At 35.4% G+C, this 21198-nt stretch overlaps 1 protein-coding gene across 6 annotated transcripts in view; it reads left to right on the top strand.

Annotated features, from left to right (window-relative positions):
• Positions 1 to 19223, top strand: part of LOC113055440 (sarcolemmal membrane-associated protein-like) — a 48568-nt gene extending 29345 nt beyond the window's left edge. For 2 of the 6 annotated variants that reach the window (XM_026221749.1, XM_026221755.1), the window contains 12 exons: positions 101 to 163; positions 1775 to 1834; positions 1970 to 2044; positions 4267 to 4347; positions 4644 to 4703; positions 9249 to 9356; positions 9458 to 9532; positions 11009 to 11314; positions 13191 to 13308; positions 13751 to 13922; positions 14375 to 14509; positions 17016 to 19223. In XM_026221749.1, the coding sequence (XP_026077534.1) occupies positions 101 to 163; positions 1775 to 1834; positions 1970 to 2044; positions 4267 to 4347; positions 4644 to 4703; positions 9249 to 9356; positions 9458 to 9532; positions 11009 to 11314; positions 13191 to 13308; positions 13751 to 13922; positions 14375 to 14509; positions 17016 to 17108 (1346 nt within the window). In that variant the 3' untranslated portion in view covers positions 17109 to 19223. Of the gene's footprint in view, positions 1 to 100; positions 164 to 1774; positions 1835 to 1969; positions 2045 to 4266; positions 4348 to 4643; positions 4704 to 9248; positions 9357 to 9457; positions 9533 to 11008; positions 11315 to 13190; positions 13309 to 13750; positions 13923 to 14374; positions 14510 to 15491; positions 15580 to 17015 lie in introns of all 6 variants that reach the window. The other 4 variants (XM_026221754.1, XM_026221751.1, XM_026221750.1 and 1 more) reach the window with 3 other exon arrangements.
• The last annotated feature ends 1975 nt before the right edge of the window (positions 19224 to 21198 follow it).

Raw genomic sequence — 21198 nt, 5'->3', positions numbered from 1 at the left:
GTCGATCTGGCTTCTGTTCTAATATCATCTGATGCCCCTCGATGTGGGGTTTTCTTCCATTTGCTGTTCATTTAATGGAGGGTTTTTCTTTCTTTGGTAGACCACTTTCTTTTAAAGAGTGGAGGAGACTGCACTTTAATCCAACAGTACATTGAGTGTCAATGTGAGTACACAGCATTCTTTCAACGTCTTCCTCAGCCGTACTAATGAACCATCTTATGAATCAACACCAACGCAAGCAGCAGCTATTTTCATTTTACTCTGTAAAGTGAGGACGGTGTTTACAGAGACTTTAAATAAAGCACTGGCCTGCATCATTTTTACTCAATATACTTGTTTCTTACTAATTTTGAGCTTAGTGTCTGTTTTGCTCAAGCATGTTGCACCTTGTCACTAAATATGATGCATTTTGAAGCATTTTTACTTTTGAAATGCAGTTATAACGTCCCTTAATCAGCAAAATGATTTCTGTCTCCCTTTGAGCCAGATTACACCTATATTTTCAATTCTCAGCCAGTTTATACATGTATTATTAATTCTGCAGATATAGTTTTATGCCTAATGCTGGTTTCTGCTTGTCCACTCTTGAATACTGTAAGGTAAAATTACACTTTTTAAATGTTATTAAATCCATAAAAAATTGATATTTGACTACTTCTGTTATTTTAATAAATTGATTATTTCAAATTAATTTGAATGTGATGGGTTTTATTGATATTTTTGAACTCGGCATCATCAAATTAGGTAATTTATAAGTTGCATATCACAGGATTTTGGTTTCAAAATGCAGGGCTATATAATTTCAGACTTTTTATTTTTGGCATTTGGAACTAATATGAAGTCTACCGTCTGTTTGCGATGCTAGAGGAGTTTTTGTGGGTTTTTTATGAACTCAAAAGTAGGTTGAATCGGACTCCGAACCATTATTGAGCTCAAAGCGCATTTTAAAACAAGAAATACATTAGTTATTAAATATCATTTGTGCATTAGGATCAGCAGACTCATTTATAACTATTATTAAAAAATGCATATTCACAATTAAAAAAAATTTAAAAAGAAAGAAATGTGCAGTTATCTTTATCAAGTGATTCTGTAATTTGGAAGATAAAATGTGTTTTGGTGTTGAGTGTGTATTTGACAGTAGTTTTTCAAACACCTAGTTCCAAATCTGGTGAAATGCTGGGTTAATTTCTGACTTTAATTCAGCTTGTAATGCTTGTAATATTGCTGGGCATTTGCTTTGATTTGTACGTAAGTTTAAGTCAGTTCGAGTTTGATCAAAAATGAGAATTATTTTTATGTTAAGCAATACATTTTGAGAGGTCATGCTGTATGCGAATATATTTAACTCTATTGTGAATCAGAGACACTGTTATAGACACTGTCCATTGTAATTTTAAAATGTGTTATTTCAGCTCATAAGCTATCCCTGAGATGCATATAGTCTCTTAATACATAAGTGAATATCCCTCTCCAAACTCCACACAGATTCTAACACACTTGCATGGCATCTGTTTTCACTTCACTTGGGTTTTCTCTATTCCTGGGGATTTTCTTCACTCTCACCAGCTTGTGTTCTGAAGTCTACGAGCTTCCACTGATGCTTTTCATGTGTCACTTTGCAGTTTTGTTGCTGCTGCTGATACAGTATTCAGTTGGGCTGCATCAGTGCTGCGTCATATTTAATGCTGAATATTTGATGGATGCACCATGTTTGGTTTAGTGAGCATGAAGAGAGCGATATACTGACATAAGTTTTCCCTTTTTTAACCAGCGGTGAGGCAGCTGAAGGAAGCTGTGGACTCTTCCATTAACAAGCTGTCCAACTTTGATGGTAAGAGCACAGATTGTTTTTTGTTTTTTTTAAATCGATTGATTTAGAAAGGCACTAAGAGCATTTTCACACTTCTGGTGAACCATTCAAGAAAAGGAGAAGAGGCCTGACATGTTTTCCTGATTTATTCCACAGAAGTCATTGATGCACATCTTCAGAATAACCAGACGACAGTGGACAACAGCTTGGCCAGTCCGGACAGGCTTAAAGGTATCGTCACAAGTCTGTTTCTTTCTAGATTAAGCTAGGTTTGAGAGAGCCATCACATTAGGATATGATGCAATCTGATGGCAAGGCAGGCTCATGGTTTCACCCCTGGACTCTATTTAAAACCAAATTAAACCACTGCAGTCTCTGGGTGGCAGGAATGAGCATTATGGTTATTTTTAGCATCCTCGAAGAACATGATCAGGTCAGGGTCATTACTGTAATGAGCTCTCATAAAATCATAATCGCCAGTGAAGTTTTAGCTGTTTATTATTATTATTATTATTATTATTATTATTAAAATAATAATAGTAGGTTTACTCCTTGTTGTAAGTTTCATTTACATTTTGAGTTTTAATCGATTTGTCCTTATAATAAAAATAGCAGGTAAAAAAAAGTTTACATAAAAAAAAATGTTTAAATCATTTTAGCCTAATAAAATAGATGTAAACCAAACTATTTGTTGTATCCTTTTCATTTGCACTTTAAAATCATCCAGCTTCATCATTATCATAGGTTATGAAAATCAAATCCGCTTGTACTAACTAGCTTCTTGTTTACATTAAACATTTTTATCTATTCCGCCTAATGATAATAATAACAGATTTAAAACAAACTATTTGTTGCAACTTTTTTAGTGCTTGCATTTTAAAATCTTTTAAAATCTATTCTGCCAAATAATAATAATAATAATAATAATAATAATAATAATAATAATAATAATAGTAGGTTTAAAACAAAATATTTGTTGTATTTTTGTTTACTTTTTAAAATGTTTTAATATATTAAGCCTAATAATAATTATATTAATAGATAAAAATAACAAAAAACAATAAAAAATTCTTACATTTTAAAATGTTTGAATCTAGTCTAAATAATTGGTATGAAAAAAAACAAAAGAAAAACCTGTTTGTTGTAACATTTTCATTTAAATTTTTAAGTGTTTACATAATTCTGCCTTATGAAAATGATACATTTAAAACAAACTGGTCTGGTAAACTTTTTTTGTTTAAGGCCCGTTCACACCAAGAACGATAACTATAAAGATAACGATAAACGTATAGTTCTAAAAATCGTTCTCAATATTAAAGAATAGCGGAGTCCACACCACAACTATAACGATAAAGACACAGAGAAATGATTATCGTTGGAATCACTTTCAGAACTTTTTTCTTTTTCTGATGAACGATAAAAATATTGCTAACCAATCAGAATCAATCCTACTGTAATGAGCTTGAGAATTTAAATCAGCAGACGCGCGTCCGCTTAGAATACGCAAACAATATCGTTCGCTGGTGTGGACGCTAATATCATTATATAGTTAACGTTCTTGGTGTGAATGGGCCTTTACAATTTAAAGTCTTTCAGTTCATTCTGCCTAACAACCACACAACAATAATAATAATAGCCTTAAAACATACTATTTGAGGTAACTTTTTTGTTTATACGTTCAAATTTTTAAATACAATAACCAGTGAGTCAGTCACCTTTATTTATGTAGCGCTTTTTACAATACAGATTGTGTGCAAGCAACTGTACAGCATCAATTAGGAAAAAAGTCTGGTCACTGGTCGTTCCCTACACTGTGCTTATTCATCTTTCATGTAACTGCAGGAAGGGTGGTTTTCAGGTCATAAATAGACTTCAGTGTGAATTATTTGGCCTGATGTCTGTGAGTAACGGAAGTATCTAGACAGCATTGACTGATAGTGTTTTCTAAATGACATTTCCAACTTTCATTGAAAAGATGCTGAAATTTGAGGTGCAGTTCAGTCATATCAGATGAGGCATTAGTGGCAGCATGAACATGTTTCCAGGAGTTTCTTTAGACCGCTGTCACCACCTCCTTAATTAAACCCCATTTATAACTCATTTTAGTCCACATGGATACTACAGCAGTGCAAAACTTAATCAGCAACTAGTTTAGCATGTGACTGTATGTCCCTTTGGAAGCCCAGGTCACTCAAATGACCATGTGTGGGCAATAACTACCACCAGCCAGAGAGAATGAACTAAAGGGGGCTCAATCACTGCCTGCTGTGGTAAATCAAGAGGAATCGTCACTAATATGTTAACAGCAAACAAACACACACCTGTTTAGACATCCAGAGTGAGCCTGATAAAGGGTGTGATGGCTATACAAGTATGATTATTTTAATGTTGTTTTGAGTTATGAGTGTGTGACCCCTCTGCTCTAAGTGGTCTCTTCCGCTCTGCCTCCATAGAAAACCAGATAGACGCTAAAGAGTGTGATATGTCAGATACTCTGAGCCCCAGCAAGGAGAAAAGCAGCGACGACACATCAGGTACGTGAAACACGGACACATTGGTTATGTATAAAAAATAAAAAATAAAAATATATATATTATCTTTTATATTAATTACAACTTGTGATGTAACTTGTTCTGATTTATTTTTCAAACTTTATTTTTGTCTTTCTCTGATTATTTTTTTGTTCTTTCCCTTTCATTTTTCTTTTTTTCCCCTTCATTTTCTTTTTCTTTTTTGTTCTTTGTCGTTTTCTTGTTTTTTGTTCTTTCTGTCCTTTTTTGTTTTGTTCTCCTTTTCATTTTTTCATGTTTTATTCTTTCTCTTATTCCAGACGGACAGATGGATGAACAAGAACTGAACGAGTCCCAGAACAGGGTTTCTCTTCTGAAAGGTACTCCCTCCATTCTTTGGTGTGTTAGTTTTCTCTGTCTGTAGCGTCAGTGCTGATGTGGGTGTGTTTGTGTGATTTGGCTGGCCTGAGCAGTTAGTCACCCTCTTTATCTGCACTCATTAGTGCTCAGGGGACTGGCATGCGGCACAACTGTGCTGGGTGTGTTATTCCCCAATCTTTCTGTATAAGGTCTGCATCTGCTGGAAGTGACAGCGGTGGGACCCAAAGGTGTTAGCGTGTTTCTCGAAGGCCGTCCTCCTGGCAGGTGTCTCAGCCTCATCCTGGTTTATCTCTCTCCCTCAGATCTTTCCTCTCGCCCCACTTTATGTTCCACTGGAGGAAAGTCTGGAATGTAAACCAATTACAGCCCTATTAGACACTGAGTGCTCTCACAATGTCACGTACAGCTTCCGCTCAGACGTCTGTGTGTCAGTCAGTCAGTCAGAGGAAAAGGGCTGTTGATTTTTGAACTGATACAGTGTATCACTTTTTAGTTTCTCCAGAATTCTAAATCTGTTCAGTGTTACATTTGAAAACTTTCAGAGTAAATTTAAACTGACATTCCATAGTATCCTACAGCTATGGCAGTTACCTCTGCATAGCCAGGCAGAAAATGTCTAAATGACTAAATGTAAATGTCATTTTTCTTATGTGAAGTTTGCTTTAAATGAAAGCCCTTTAACATAGTTTAAAACCATGTTTAAGCAGCAGTTACATTAATGAATGGTGGAGAAACAGACGCTACAGTGACATGTGCTGAAAGGCCACTTATCTCTACTGATAGTTTGTTTTCTAGAAGTCATAGCGGCTCCTCTAGATTCGGTTCATCTCAGATATCGTCAGCTCAGTTGTGACTCATCCGCTCACGCTGAAAATATCGAGAGCATTCATCTATTTTCACCCTGCTGAGTCAAATCAGACAGAAGCACATTTGGCTCCCCCACATGCATGGCTCATATAGGGTCATATAATCTAAAACAGGATTTTATATTAAAATATTATACAGCCATACTACATATTAAACATAATGAATAATTAATTAAAAAGTCCAAAAAAAGCCATTTATTGAAAGTATACCATAAAAGCAGCTTATTCAAAAAATCAATATGTCAGTCATAAGCTCATTAACATATGACCGCCCCATCTTTACATATTTATTGCTTATTGAATATTCAGGAACTTAATCAACTCTAAGGGTCAATTGACTTGAAAAAATGGTTATTTGAAGTTTAATTATTTGTGTTTTTGAGTAAAACTAAGTGGACTTTTAAAGTGGGAGAGCTCTTGCTGAAGTAGAATATGGTGTTATTAAGCTCCTGCTGGGGAGATAAAAGCCCCTGATAGACTCTTTGTGTGCGATTAGTTTGAGATTGACCATGTGTGGCTCGAGTGTCATTTGACCTGGCTGGATTTACTGGTGAACTATATCTGTATCTGTCCTAAATGAGAGAGACGACACAGCAGAAACCTCACTGTTGGCTATTCTGAATTTCACCATTCAGTTGATCTTAATTCAGTCATCAGCTCTCGTGAAGGCAGTGAGCTCATGTCCTTTAACGGGACGTCAGATAAAGAGCGAAGCACCAGTTTCAGCACCTCATTGTTTGAGGGCAGTCTTGGGGAGGTTTGGGACATTAAGCTTTTCTCTCTACCTTATTTTTTTCTTCTTGATTTAAATGGGGCCTGTTCTTCACTTGAGTAGCATGCATATTTTTCCAGCTAAAGATGAGGAGGAGAAATCTGGATAGATGATGTAAATCCCACTTTCTGATGCAGTAAAAAAAAAAATACTAAGTTCATAAGTTGACCTTAGGTGTAGTGCATGCTAAGTCAAGTTGTTGAATGCCCAGTGTAAATGTATATAAAGTTATCTTTGGAAAACTATGGAGAATATTGATATTAGACATTAAGTGCATTAATTTTGTATAAATAGGATGCCAAGCTGAAACCAAGGGAAGTTAACTGCTTTTTCATCTCATGAAATAAGTGGTTCTCAATCGTTTTGACTCAAAGCCCCACCAATCTCCAAAATAGCCCCATTTGTGCATTCACTGTAATGAGAAAGTTACTTTTCCCTATTTTCTAAATATATAATTCATTAAACTAATACAATTAAAATAAATAATAATAAATCCGTTATAATGAAATCAAAATAGCTTTATTATTTTAAAATTTCATAACATTTAAAGAACTGAATGTTCTTCTGGTTCAATACCGAATCTAAATGTTTTATAAGTTTTTACAATTATTTTTAACACAGCCATTCTACACAAATAGTATTTTCTAATCATAATATTTTAATGTTATGTTTAATAATATTTTAGAGTTTGACATAAGAAAAAAAATTTGTTCTAGAAAGTTCCTAAATTTCATGACTCTTCAGGAACAAAACGTCTTACCTTTAAAATTCATTAATATTTCCAGGTTTTCCCAAAACCGTGAGGAACCTGGTTCTTAAATAAAAATGACAAGTTGAGGAAATAAGTTTATTTTATTATCATTAAGATACTATTAGTTTTTTTTTTTTTTTTTTTTTTTACATTTTCTAATTTTTTTTTTTTATTTGTAAAAAAAAAAAAAAAACAACATTAAATTATTTAAATCCCATTTAAAAAATTTTTTTTCTTTTTTTCCGCTTTAGTTAACTGTTAACTTTATCCCCTTAAAAATGTGTTTGGGCCCTGTAGTGGGTCATAGCCATATATGGTAAAATGCACCACTAGGAGGCGCTGTTGAATTGCTCTTTAACCTCTAGATTGCATCTACACCGAGGCGTCTGGCATGAGTTATTCAATTTCCTTAATGAAGAGTTATCTGAACACATGTAACCTTATATGGCTGTGATACACAATCTCCGCCATAAAATCCTTTTGAGACGCTCTTGATGAAATCCCTGAAGGAGGAGCAGAATGAGATTACACACCACTTCATGCACCCTCTCATTAAATAAATGGCAAAACTTCAGAAACACCACTAAAAAGACAAATTCGTTTCATCATTTCGCCTGAAAACAACTCCCTCGCTTGCAGTAAACACCCTTCGTCTGACATCATGACTGATTACAAGCCCTTAAATTAGCACATGATTTCACCGACATCTGTAGGGTGTTCAGAGAGGGGGACGTTCATCAGTTTATGGTCAGAGGAGGTTTCCCAAAAGCCTGTTGTTACAAGGCCACATGAGAGACCAACTGGATGCTCCTCAGAGAGACTGCAAATGTGCGTTTGCTCGGCATGAAGTCATATGAGGGAACGCAGGAGAGTGTCTAATGCCTCTTTTTCTTGGCCTGATGCAGGTCATGCCAAAGGCTCATTTGTAGATCTTCCTTTAGAGAAGTCTGAGTGTGTGCTGGACTTCATCCTTCATGAACTGATTCTGAGCAAGTATTTTGGTTTTGGATTACGGTAATCGTGTTTCAGTGCTTGGTGTTTCTGCCCATAGGGTCGAACAGAATGTGTCATTTTGACCCATCGTGATGGATTGGTCTCAATCACAGAGGCTCTGGTCTTTAGGGAGAAGCATTTCTAGCACAGAAATCTGATTGTATGTGTGTGCAGTTTGAGACCATGAAAACATGCGTTTATTAGGAACTGCAGCGTTTTTACATTTGCATTCCTAGAAATACAATGTTTGTATAAACAAAATAAATAATAACTTAAATGCCACTAAATAGGAGTCATAATAACGGACGCTCTTAAATGTATCACAATGAATGTTTTGCTATTCAAATGCATCTTTTCAGTTTCTTTAGGGTGTTTTAATCAGAGTAATTTCATCATTATAAGTCTCATTTTTAAAGTATTACTAAAATAAAAAAAAATGCTTTAGTATACATTTTTATTACAGTATTTAAATGCTCAAATAGTGAAATTCTGTATCTTTACAGGTTGAAATAAAATAAAAAAGTCTTTCAAAACTCACTTACTGTATCAAAAATAGTGGTGAAATTTTGCAGCTCTAAATGCACTGGCCTCCAAAAAAAAGTATTATTCCTAAACTAAATGTTTTTGTGTGTGTTTGTTAATAGAAATACACTATACTGTCTAATTATGTGGCATTAAAATTACTTCTATTTAAAATATCGTTTGATGTAAGATTTTATTGCAGTATTTAAATGCTCAGATAGTAAAATTCTCAATTTAGTTTTTTTTTAATTACTGTATCCTTAATGGTTTTGCATCACTGAATGCACTTAAATCTCAACCTTTTCCCAAATTAAACTCCAGTGCAAATTTAACCTGAACTAAATAGGTTTTAAAACATAATGGCTTCCTAAAGATGCGTTTAGATGTAAAAAAAAAAAAAAAATGAAGTATAAATGCTTGAGTCTCTAAGGACTAGAATCATTAAGAAAATTACTAGGATTTCGCAAACAAGCTGTATGATTTAAAGCATAATTCATGTTCAGGCAGGATGAGTTATAAATGCAACACAAGGGGTGTGAGATTGTCAATTGATCTCTCTTGATGTCTTTATGACTTTGTGTCAGCCATGTTATTTCTTCATTCTCCCTCACTTCAGCGTCTGCTCTGTGTGTATCTGTAGAAATGGAGTCAGGAGACACTGAGCAGGTCATTCCTCATCTCCACCGAGAGCTGCAGGAGGCACAGGAGCTCGCCAACACTGGCAAACAGAAATGCCTCGAGCTGCAAGGTACAGCAGGGTGCTAAACGCTCCTTTAATAGGGATTCGTCATTAATAATCGAGGGTCATGATTGCACTGTGTGAATCGCTGAGCGTCTTGTTCTCATCAGCTCTTCTGGAGGAGGAGAGGAGAACCAACAGACAGCAGACGGAAGAATCTGCGAAACAGATCCGCTTCTTACAGAGTGAGTCATTTAACACTTAATCATGCTTTAATCTTCAGAACCACTTTAAAATCTAATCAGTATGGGCTGATGAAACGTTTATAGTCACGCACCCTAATCTTTTTTTTTTTTTTTTTTTACATTAAGAATGAAATGCAGTTTTTTTTTTTTTTTTTTTTACAGAAAACAAAAAATAAATAAATAAAAATAATCAATGACATATAATGTATTTAATAACCAACCCTGGAATAAAATTGGAGTTATATATAAATATATTAATAAACATTTCAATTGCACTTTCATCTTAATTATTTAATTAAAAAATGTTTCTACTCCAATTCATTGTATGAAATTAATTTTTACCTAAACTGTGAAACCACAATCAACATTTTAATTTAGCTGAAAACCTAATTTATATATATTTAATTAATTAATAATCAACACTCAAATACAAATAAAGCCTGAATGTACTGTAAGTCGCTTTGGATAAAAGTGTAATGTAAATAAAAACTGTGTAGTATAGAAATTGCAGTTGTTTATATGAAATGTTTACTGTTTTATGGTTCTGCACCAGTTTTTATTGAAATTATTTTATTTTACCTAAACACCAAATGTGAAATTAAAATTTTCAATTACATTTGTTTTAATATTCAACTTAAAAAATAAAAAAAAAGAGTTGCATATAAACATGTATATTGCACTTGAGGCAGTTTTACATAAACTTTTTAATTATATAATTATATTTCTGCTCCAAATCACAGTGTCTGTGATAAAAAGATTGTTTTCAAGACGGACTTATTTAGACACACATTAAATAATGAATATATAAGGTTAAGTAAGTAATATAAGTAAGTAATATAATGAATGTGTAATATAGTGCAGATATTCATGAAAATGATCCTCTCTACAGTTATTTTTTTCTGACTAATGAATTCATGGAGATTAAATGTCTTTCCTGGGGTAAAAGTTGTTTTATTCGATTTTCCACAATTGAAACACTCTGAGAGATGAAATGAGAAATTATGCATTTCGTTACGTCGTACAGTTTTATTCTGCATACCTTCTCATGTTCATTCATCTTTTTGTTTTTGCTATAACTAGTAGTAAAGAAGAAGAGATGATTGGTTCACATGCATCAGAACAACATTTATTGTTTGAATTTTGTTATAAAAATGGCAATTTGAATCCTCAGGCTTTTTTTTTTTTTTTGCACATAAAAAGCTCAAACCTGTGATTAATTATTAGATTTCAGAAACACTATAAGTAATGTTTACTGAACTGAAGAGAACCCAGACTGAAAGATCTGTTCATCATAATGAAAAGTCAAAAAACAAACAAAGAGAAATCAATATTGTTGATCCAGGACTAACCATAGCAGAAATGCTAATTAAACATCACATCAGCTTTGGTCAATATTTTCTGTTGCCATGTTAGTTTTTAGGTCTATTACCATCCATTAATCATGGCGAAATCACTGCAACTCTTCTTTGTCTTCAGCTCAATTGGCGAAGCTCCAGTCTGATATGGAGGATTTGCGTGAGCAGAGAGAGAACACTATCAGCATCACCCGAGAGGAGCTCTACAGCGCCCAGGAGGAGATCCTGGTTCTCCGGCACGCCGTGGAGACCGCCACCGCCGAGCGGGAACGAGAGATCGCCGCCCTGCAGGGAGACCTGAGCACAGTCACCGCCGAACTGGACAAATGGAGACAGACGGCAGCCAAGTATGAAGTGGAGATCAGCAACCTGCAGACCAGCTTCCAGCTCCAGAGCCAGCACCAGGAAAGAGCTAGCCAACTCCAAGGTACTCCATCGGTTTCTGGCTGAGCAGAATCACTGTTAAACCCATGCTTGGTTCAGCGGTCAGGCCAGCGTAGCTCCTGCTGCATCCCTCATGTGCAGTTTGGCTTGTAATGTTCCCTGGATGTCATAAATCAAGCTGACTTCAGAGGAACAATGGCTGAGATCATCCCTGATCTCTCTCTCTTTTCTAGCGCCTTTGATTCCTGTTTGGAAACATTCGTTTCCTCTCATTAGCATTGTTTAAGTTCAGTTTTTCTGGGTGACTGGCCATGAGAAGAACATTTAGTTAAATGAGTGAAAAAAAAAGCATGCAGTACTTTAGAAAAAATTGGGGTCAGTGAGATTTTTATTCAGCAGAGATGCCCTAAATTGTTCAAAAGCTTCAGTAATTAAATTTCTAATTACTGTTTCACATAAATGCTGTTTTGTTTCCAAAAAATTATGAAGCAGTGTTGATAATAGTCAGAAATGTTTCTTTACCAGCAAATGGAGCAAGGATCATCTGACACACAAGACTGGAGGAATGATGCTGAAAATTCAGCTGTGCATCACAGAAATAAATTACATTTGAAAATATATTCAAGTGGAAAACATCTATTTTAAATGTTAATATTTTTTCACTATTTTACCTCAAACTTTAACACACAATTTTGATGATATGATAGTGTAAGTTCAAAGATTGAAAAAAAAATATATATATATATATTTCTCCACAGTATTGACAGCCACAACACACATGCATTACACTCTGCTATCAAAACAGTGTGTTTTTTTTTTTTTTTAATTATTCAAATTTCCTTTGTTCCTTTAAGCCTGCATTTCACAAGACTGATTTCTTCATATTGAGAAGGCACACATGTGGAATTAATTTCACCAGGGTCTTTCTCTCCAGGTCCTCTTTAATGTGTCGTCCAGAGTCACGGAAACAGTTTTATTATCGTCCATCCTGCTGGGTTTATTTATTATTTATTGGATCCTTGTTTTGTTTTTCACAGGAAAAATGTGCATAAAAGAGGTTTTGACCGTGCTTCTGAGATCTTTTAAAACCATTTTAGGCTACACAGAATCTCAACCAGTAAAACTAAACATGACGGGATAAATTAATGCTAGTGATTTTTATTAAAAAATCCAATCTGAAACAAAAATCTGCTCACAGACAAACTCCAGCAAAAGAAAGGATGTTCAATTAACCTGTTTTTTAACAATAACTATCAATATGATTTTGTTTTAACATTGTGTTGTCACCTTAAATCATATAGTTATATCTATAATACATATTTAAATATATATAAAAAAAAATATATATATATATATATATATATATATATATGCATGCATGTAGGTGTGTAAAAAAAAAAAAAAAAATTAAAAATTAAAAAAAAAATACCTATACCGTATTTTCCAGACTATAAGTCGCACTTTTTTTGTCATAGTTTGGCTGGTCCTGCGATTTATAGTTAGGTGCGACTTATTTATCAAAATTAATTTGACGTGAACCAAGAGAAATGAACTAAGAGACATGAACCAAGAGGAAACATTACCGTCTACAGCCTCCAGAGGGCGCTCTATGCTCCTCTAGTCTACACTGTAAACATAGAGCTCCCTCTCGTGGCTGTAGACGGTAATGTTTTCTCTTGGTTCTTGGTTCTAAATAAATGCGACTTGTAGTCCAGTGCGACTTATGTGTTTTTCCTCATAATGACGTATTTTTGGACTGATGCTGCTTATACTTATATTAGGTGTATAAAAATACAAAAAATCCTAATGAACTGACCAATGTTTACACTTAAATGCATTGTGTATTGAAGTGTCTTTGGCTGTGAGTGGAGGGGAATCAGTTTTATAATGAGGTTTTCCTCTCTGTGTCTCTGTGTCAGGTGAATTGGAGAAGCTTCAGGCCGAATGCTCTGGTCTGCAGAATGAATGTGACGGTCTGCGGGCTGAGAAGACTACACTCAAGCAGAAACTCCACAGACTAGAGCAAGAGCTCGACAGGTGGGTGTGTCCTTTAGATCATTGCACACAGCAAACATGAGTCACTAGGTTTAAATGTGTTCGAGTACAATGTCTGATTCCACACCTGCTCTCTTAAATGAAGAATGTTTGAATCATCATATTACACAAGTGCATCTCTTTGTATTTACAAAAGACTTCTCCAATAATACTTTTTTAAACAACTGGTTACCATTGTAATATTTAAGTACCTTTGTCTTGAACTTAACCTCCACCCTTGGCAGTGTGTGCACGTCTCTGTACTGAAGTTATCATTTTATAAGTTACCGCTATGAGCTCATCTGCCCTAAAGCATCACATCATCATTAGGAATGTTCTACAGCATTCTTTTCCGTGACACAAATTCATTCCATTCTGAAAACTCCACAGAATGTAAAAAAAGGTAAATGTATTTGACTTTATTTTTCCTGTCGTTGTTTCTCAGCTCCAGAGAGCGGAGCGTGACGTTGAGCAGCAGCCTAAACGCTCTGGAGAAATCCCAGGGTGACCTGGAGAACAAACTGGGCTCGATACAAGACCAGCACCTACAGGACGCTAGCAAACTGAAGATCCAGCTGGCTCGAGCTGAAAGCCACACCAGAGACCTGCAGAAGGAGGTACGAGCAGACCAAGACCTTTTATTGAAAACCATAAACACATTCAGCAAGGTTGCATTAAAATGATTGAATCCTGAAATACAAAAACATAAAGCAGCAGAACTGATTTCATTATACAGTAGGAAATGAAAATGTTTCTTGTAGTAAATCACTATGTGAGAATGATTTCTGAAGATCATGTGACACTAAAGACTGGAGGAATGATGCTGAAAATACAGCTGTGCATCACAGGAATAAATTACAATATAAAATAGATTTTATACAGTTATAATATTTCACAATTTAACACCTTTTTCTGTCAAAATTTTTATTTTTTTATTTAAATATTTATTTTTAATCAAATAAATACTTCTTTGGTGAGCAGATGAGTCTATTTAAAAAAAAATAAATAAATAAAAAAAAGTTTTTTTTTTTTGGTGCAATGATTGCACAACCTCTCTGTTTCTCTCCAGTACGACGAGACTCAGAATCTGCTCTCAGATCTCCGGCAGCAGTATGAGCAGACGGAGCAGGAGAAACGCTCCATCAACGACGAGCTGGAGCAGTGCAAGGTCAACCTCAAGCTCCTGCAGGAGAAGGGCAGCAATGTGAGTCTCACAGCCAGCACACATCAGCACAAAACCTCAGCAAGCATGAAGATCTAACTCCAGTGAATTAGCTGTTGCCTACATTACACCAGTTAGTGTGATTGTCAACAACTAGTCATTTATCTTACTGTTTTACACAACTTTGGAAAAAAATATCTGGCATGATTTTGTGAGTCATTAGCAAATATTATTTGCGATTCAGCATTTGTAGGCATCATAGGTGCATTCAGATGTTCTGTAAGACCCTGAAAGCTATAGCTAAAATACACTAGCTTTCATTGGATATTGTTTTTTTATGAGCTCATTAAGTTATATATTTATTAAACACTCAAAGACTTGAGATTTTTCATTTTCAGGTTCACCCAAGAGAAGAATATTTACTTTTTATTTTATTTTACTTTGTTTCTCTCTTTGTGCACTTTTAGTTTTTTCAAATGTGCTACACAAAACTGTAGTTATCACCTTATTAATCCCACAGTTCCCTCATTACGATCCCTTCCGCTGCTAATTGCAGTCACAATCCCTTCATGTTTCGTTGATTTTAATTTAACACCGATATATTGTAGATAAATAGTTCTTTTAATTCAATTTATTTGATTTATTAAAGCCTTGAACCACTGTCCTGCTTCTGGATGTTTAAATCTGTTTGTGGTTCTGGGGCGTTTGATATTTGTGACCCTGGGGCACAAAAGCAGTCTTAAGTATCTCTGCCAAATATTGTACGATCCTTACAAACCATACATCAATGAAAAAGATTATTTATTCAGCTTTCAATTTTGAAAAATTGACACTTAAGACTGTTTTTTTGTTTTGTTAGTTGATTTATCGATGTCCCCTCCCACCACACCCCTTTATTTGGCCGTTCTTGTTTGTATATGTGTGTATGTTTGTTGTAGTTGTTCGACTCCCCAGCCTGATTTCCGTTGAATAGTTTGAAGATTGATTTTTTTGTTTTATTTGTAATATCCCTTCCCTCCTCTAGCCATCCATATTGCAGCCTGTCCAAGCCATTTCCATCGGTCTGTTCCTGGCTTTGCTGTATTGGTGCTTCGCCCAGTTGTGGTAGAAAGGTACACACGCTCCTGTTGAGTCTGTTTGTGTGTCTCTGTATATATCATCACGTGTATATACGACCTGTGCATGGCAAACTCTCATCCGTCATCTCTGCACCCGCTTCGCACCAAAATCCCTTTTCGGTGCTTGGCAACATGTGGGAACTCCACCCAGAATCACCAACTACTAACCAAACACATTAACTGTCTGGTCTTGCTTGGATCACTGTAATGGTCATATAAATCTCTGCATTTGTGGATTTTGGATGCTATTTTCTTTTTTTGTTCTGTTGTGGTTGCGTTTTGGTCATTATGTCATCTTGCTTTTGCTATTCTTCAACTTAGGCATATTTCATCCAAAAGTAAACATCCTGTCATCATGTATTCCCCCTGATGTTGTTTCAAACCTGTATGACTTAGTATCATTCAGAGAACACTAAAGAAGAGGTTTTGATGAATGTGCATGCTGCTCATTTCCATGCAATGAAGGAATAAACCGATGTTGCTTATTAATGCTTTTGCACATTAAGGCACATTTTGCCATCTGTGGCACTGGTTCTTATTCATAAACACTGCTTGTTCCCTATTTTTTGGATGAGATTTTAGTTTTTATACTTTTTGTTTACAGAAAGTATGGCCAGTGTAAATTTCATAAATCAGAGGAACAAAATTGCTTATTCCAGTTTTATTTTCAAAATTAAACCAATAAATAGAAAATCTCCAAGATTTAAAGATTAAGATAAAAACATAAAAAGATAAAAAAGATTATTTTTGTTTTAATATAATATAAATATAGTTTTTTTTATTATTATAATGTATTATATTGAATAAATTTATAATAAATGATTATTATTATTTTGTAAAATATTTGATCATCATTAAATACTTTATTTTACAGTACAACTCTTTCAGTAGTAATGCATTTATTTATATGATTTTTATATTTCAAAAGAAAACTTATATTTTTTTTATTATATATTAAAGATAAATTATTATTAGTATTCCATTTTTTGGTCAGTGGAAAAAAACAGCATTAAAAATTCTGCTAAAATACTCCTTTTGTGTCCCACAGTAGAAAAAGTAGAAAGTTATACAGGTTTGAAACAACACTCATTTTTGAACCGTTCCTTTAAATACAGCTCTTATTTCTTTGAGTTTGAAGAAAGATGTTTTTTTCCCCCTTTTATTTGTTTTATAACTCCTGTGGGGTAACTGGCTCTCCCAGTTTTACTTAAATATCTGCTTTACCTATCTTCTCTCTCTTTCTATCCCTTTTTTCGTGTGTGTGTGTTTGGTATTTCTCTTGCAACTCTTTGTCTCTCACTATCTCCCAGGTCTCTCTCTCTGTCTCTTTAGCTCCAGTCTCCAGCGCTTCTGTCCTGGTTGCTCTGGTGCATCTTAAATAACCTTTATTAATTCCACTGCTGTTGTTTTTCTCATCCTCCTTGTTTCAGAGCGGTTGGATGCCCTGGATAACGGTGGTTGCAGCCGTGCTTGCAGTGACAGCAGTGGTGATTTATCCCAACTTGTCCAAGAGCTCCTCCTGAGAACCAATCAGAACACTCGTCTCTACCACCTAGCTCCGCCCTCTGTCCAATCCCAGTGTCAGCTTTAGCCAACACAGTCTAAACCTGAACGTAATACCTCGTTTGGACAATACAGTCCCAATGTCTGTGTAAAATGCAAATGTATATAGTATAGAAAACAAAAAGAGGGAATAAAGTTGTGTAATGCATATTATAGAATAAATAATCTATCAGCATTTTTGTCACTCGGATGGGAATTTGAATTATTAAAATGGCCTAAACTAGGTCTACCGTTTTGTTTAGCAAGTTTTTGTTTCTTGGACTCTTCTTGTGGTTTGCCATGTCACTTGTGGTAATCCAGTTAGATGTACAAACCAAATCAGAATCTGAATCTAGGGCACAGAGGGGCGAAGTGCCTATTTTAAATATTACTAGGACTAGTTCACATTGAAGTGCCACTCATGCAGCGCATCATCAATTCAAATGGAAAAAAAGTCAATTTCACATCGTCTGTGCTGTTATTGTGTTCAAGCCGACATGCTTCTAGCACAGTGATGTTGTTGTTGTTCTCTATGGCTGTTTCTATTGTACCTTGTGTAAGCAAATGTTCACGTCAGAGACACTACAAGTATCTAGGTGGTTTTCAAATTCGACGTTCTTGACATGTTAGGATTACGGTCAGTGTCAAACCGATAACGGAAAACGAAAACAAAAGTAGCTTCTTACCAACACACTGTCCTGCTGTTTGGATGAGATAGAGCACTTTCCATCGTTTCAGTACTAAAACTCCTACAGTACCTCCTGAAAAAGGCTCTGGGATTCTGCTGCCTTACCTGTAACATAAGTTAGTTCTTACTGAATGAAATTAGATGCAAAGGCTTTAAAATGAATGGGGTTAATGGGTGAAAGAGTCACAAATCAACTCTCGGGTGAGAGAGAGTTATTTTAAGGGTGAACGGGAATGGGTTGTTAAAATGTGGATGTGCAAGTTGCTTTGAGACTCCAGGAAGATGAATTAACCAATGCTGTGTTTGGTGTGTGGTTCACATTTGTCTGCTGTGCTGTAAATAAACAGTCGTGGAGCAAAAAAGCCCAACTCATCTGGTTCAACGTGTCGAGGATTTGTTTTTGCATCTTTTTTTGTTTTACTGGAAAGACACACTGCAACAAAAATCCATTGAACACTTCAACATGGATTTGACTATGAATGCAAAAAAGCAAAGCTTGTAGCACAGAAGGGATAGCTTTAAACCGATCTCTTGCATCGAAAGCATGATGTAATGTTTTATTTCTAAAATCCGTTTGGAACATCGTCCTTCACGTTGGAAGAATGCTCACAGGCCGTTTGTAAATATGTATGTATGAATGTTTGTGTGTAAATATGTTATAGTCACAAAATAAACATTGGATATAAATGATTTCGGTCACATCTAATTTGCTGCTGAAGCCAGTTTTTAGGATATGATGCCTTGGCCCTGTCTCTTCCTCTTAATTGAGATACCAGCTCTCCGTTAGAGGTCATTTTCATTTAGTTTTATAGATGCATTTGTAGCTTTAATTTGTCTTGAACATGCAGTTTTCATTTTATTCGGAATGGAAGGTTTTTTATTATTTTTTTTATTTGCAAAAATGAATTTCATTTGCAAATGAAATTTTTGGAACTCGTTAACAGCAACAAACCTTAGATAAAAGGTTTAGTAAATTTAAACAGGGTTGCTGAACCTATCGAGGCTGCTTTTTGCAAGCATCAAGTTTGTATTTTTTAGTTTTTTCATTCTCTGTCAGTTCATAGGAATAAAGTGTCTCAAGTCTTTTTAAGTTTTTAATTCAAAGCTAAACCTAAAAGCTAAAGATCTCTTTAAACCGGTCACCCACTGCCTACAAAGTCAGTAGAGTACAGATATATACACTGCCTGATATAGTTGGAATTCCTAAATATTGTTTTTGAGGTGTTTTTTTTTCTTCTTGAACTAAGTGCTCAGAATTACACTTTTGTTTTGAACAACAAAGATAGTTAATTGTCAAAATTCTATTTTGTAAAGAGAATGATATAACACGAGCTTCTGGAATACAGATAAAGGGTATCTGCACTAACAAGTGTGATGTGCATGACTTCAATAAAACAACTTCACTTTCCATGACTAGTTTGAGTCTTTTCGGGGCATCAACTGAATCGTTTTTTTAAAAATATATATACATGCATATAAAATGTAAGTTTTCTGTATGGATTTATGTTTTTTGCAAGCAAGCAATCGCCGGCATATTGTATGTGTGTGGCTTCTGGTGTCTTTAGCTTATAGTTATTACAAAAACAGTCCTTAATGCTGCTTGATATTGCAAACTGCGAAACAAAGTGAATATATACCTCTCATTTCTTGAAACCGTTTAAAACATTTGTTATGGTGTGATTTTAACGTTTCTGTTCTGCATTCCTCTGATATTATTACCGTTCCGAAACCGGCTCGGGTGGAAGAAATACCGGTTAATAACGTTATTATTAAAAAACAATATTATTTGCCTAATAATATAATAATAATAATAAAGTATAGAGTTTTCTTTACTCAAAAAGAAAAGGAAAAAATATAGATCTAACGCTAGTCACAGCCAATAGGCTACAGCATCATCATTTCTAGATTTTGGCCAAATGTAAGCTACTAAAAAAAAAAAAAGATAGATATTTAAAAATGTTTGCTGCATTGTTAAAAGGAAAAAAAAACACATACGATTGCGTTTTGAGAGTAAAAGGAAAAAAAAAAAAGTCGCGGCTCACGTCGCATTTTATTAGCCCTATCGAAGTAATAAAGGCTAAAATGCCTGTAGTTTAAAGCAAAATATTTAAAAACAGTTATTAGTTTAGGCTATAAAAACGTAAATCCAAAAACAAATTAATCTAAGGTGAAGCTGATGTCTATACCTCTCTCTTTCAGCACGAATCCAAATGTTTCCATGTTCCCGACGTAAGCGACCCCATTGGATTCAACGGAGACAAGTGAAGACAATTAGAAGCACGCACTTCCTGGGGATCGAGCATACTGCACTCAAACTGAACTTGACGTAAATGTCTCAACAGTCATGACAGTATGCCATAAAAGATTGCCTCCTCCTGTCCATATGGTAATTTCATTACTGTGCGAGAGGTTATGAAGCAATCGTTAGCCTATTTTTTACAAAAATTGCTTCTATGTGGCCACAACGTAAGATACAAGGTAATGAGGCCTTTTATACATTTTTCGTATTTCTTTGGAAATAATGAATGGACAAATGGAGTCTTTAAATGCCTCAGATGCAAAGTTATTCACTGTCAAGGTGACGCCAAAATCAATGGGAGTCAATGGAATGCTAACAGCAGGTGGGTGTCCGCTATCCAATGGCAGCGCCGAGGGGTGCTTCAAAAAAATATGAAACCCTGCCCTCCTGCTGTGAAGTCGCGATCTGACTTAAATGATTCGGGAACCCTCTCTGTCGCGATCTGACTCAAATTACGCAAATGATTCGCGAACCGGCTCTGAAGTCGCGATCTGACTCGAATGATTCCCGAACCCGCTCTGAAGTCGCGATCTGACTCGAATGATTCGCGAACCCGCTCTGAAGTCGCGATCTGACTCAAATGATTCCCGAACCCGCTCTGAAGTCGCGATCTGACTCAAATGATTCCCGAACCCGCTCTGAAGTCGCGATCTGACTCAAATGATTCCCGAGCCCGCTCTGAAGTCGCGATCTGACTCAAATGATTCGCGAACCCGCTCTGAAGTCGCGATGTGACTCAAATGATTCGCGAACCCGCTCTGAAGTCGCGATGTGACTCAAATGATTCGCGAACCGCTCTGAAGTAGCGATCTGACTCAAATGATTCACGAACCGCTCTGAAGTCCCGATCTGACTCAAATGATTCACGAACCGCTCTGAATTAGCGATCTGACTCAAATGATTCACGAACCGCTCTGAAGTCCCGATCTGACTCAAATGATTCACGAACCCGCTCTGAAGTCGCGATCTGACTCAACTGACCAAAATTTTTCAGTGTAGGAGCATTGCCAAAATAAATGAATGAAGACTTCTAAAGAAAAATGACAAAAACAGCAACTTTCTTTTACTTTGTTGGTAAGCAGAT

This window comes from Carassius auratus, chromosome 36 (assembly GCF_003368295.1).
Source record: "Carassius auratus strain Wakin chromosome 36, ASM336829v1, whole genome shotgun sequence".
Classification (NCBI taxonomy): domain Eukaryota; kingdom Metazoa; phylum Chordata; class Actinopteri; order Cypriniformes; family Cyprinidae; genus Carassius; species Carassius auratus.
Note: the sequence above shows the minus strand (reverse complement) of the source record. Positions and strands in the feature narration are given on the sequence as shown.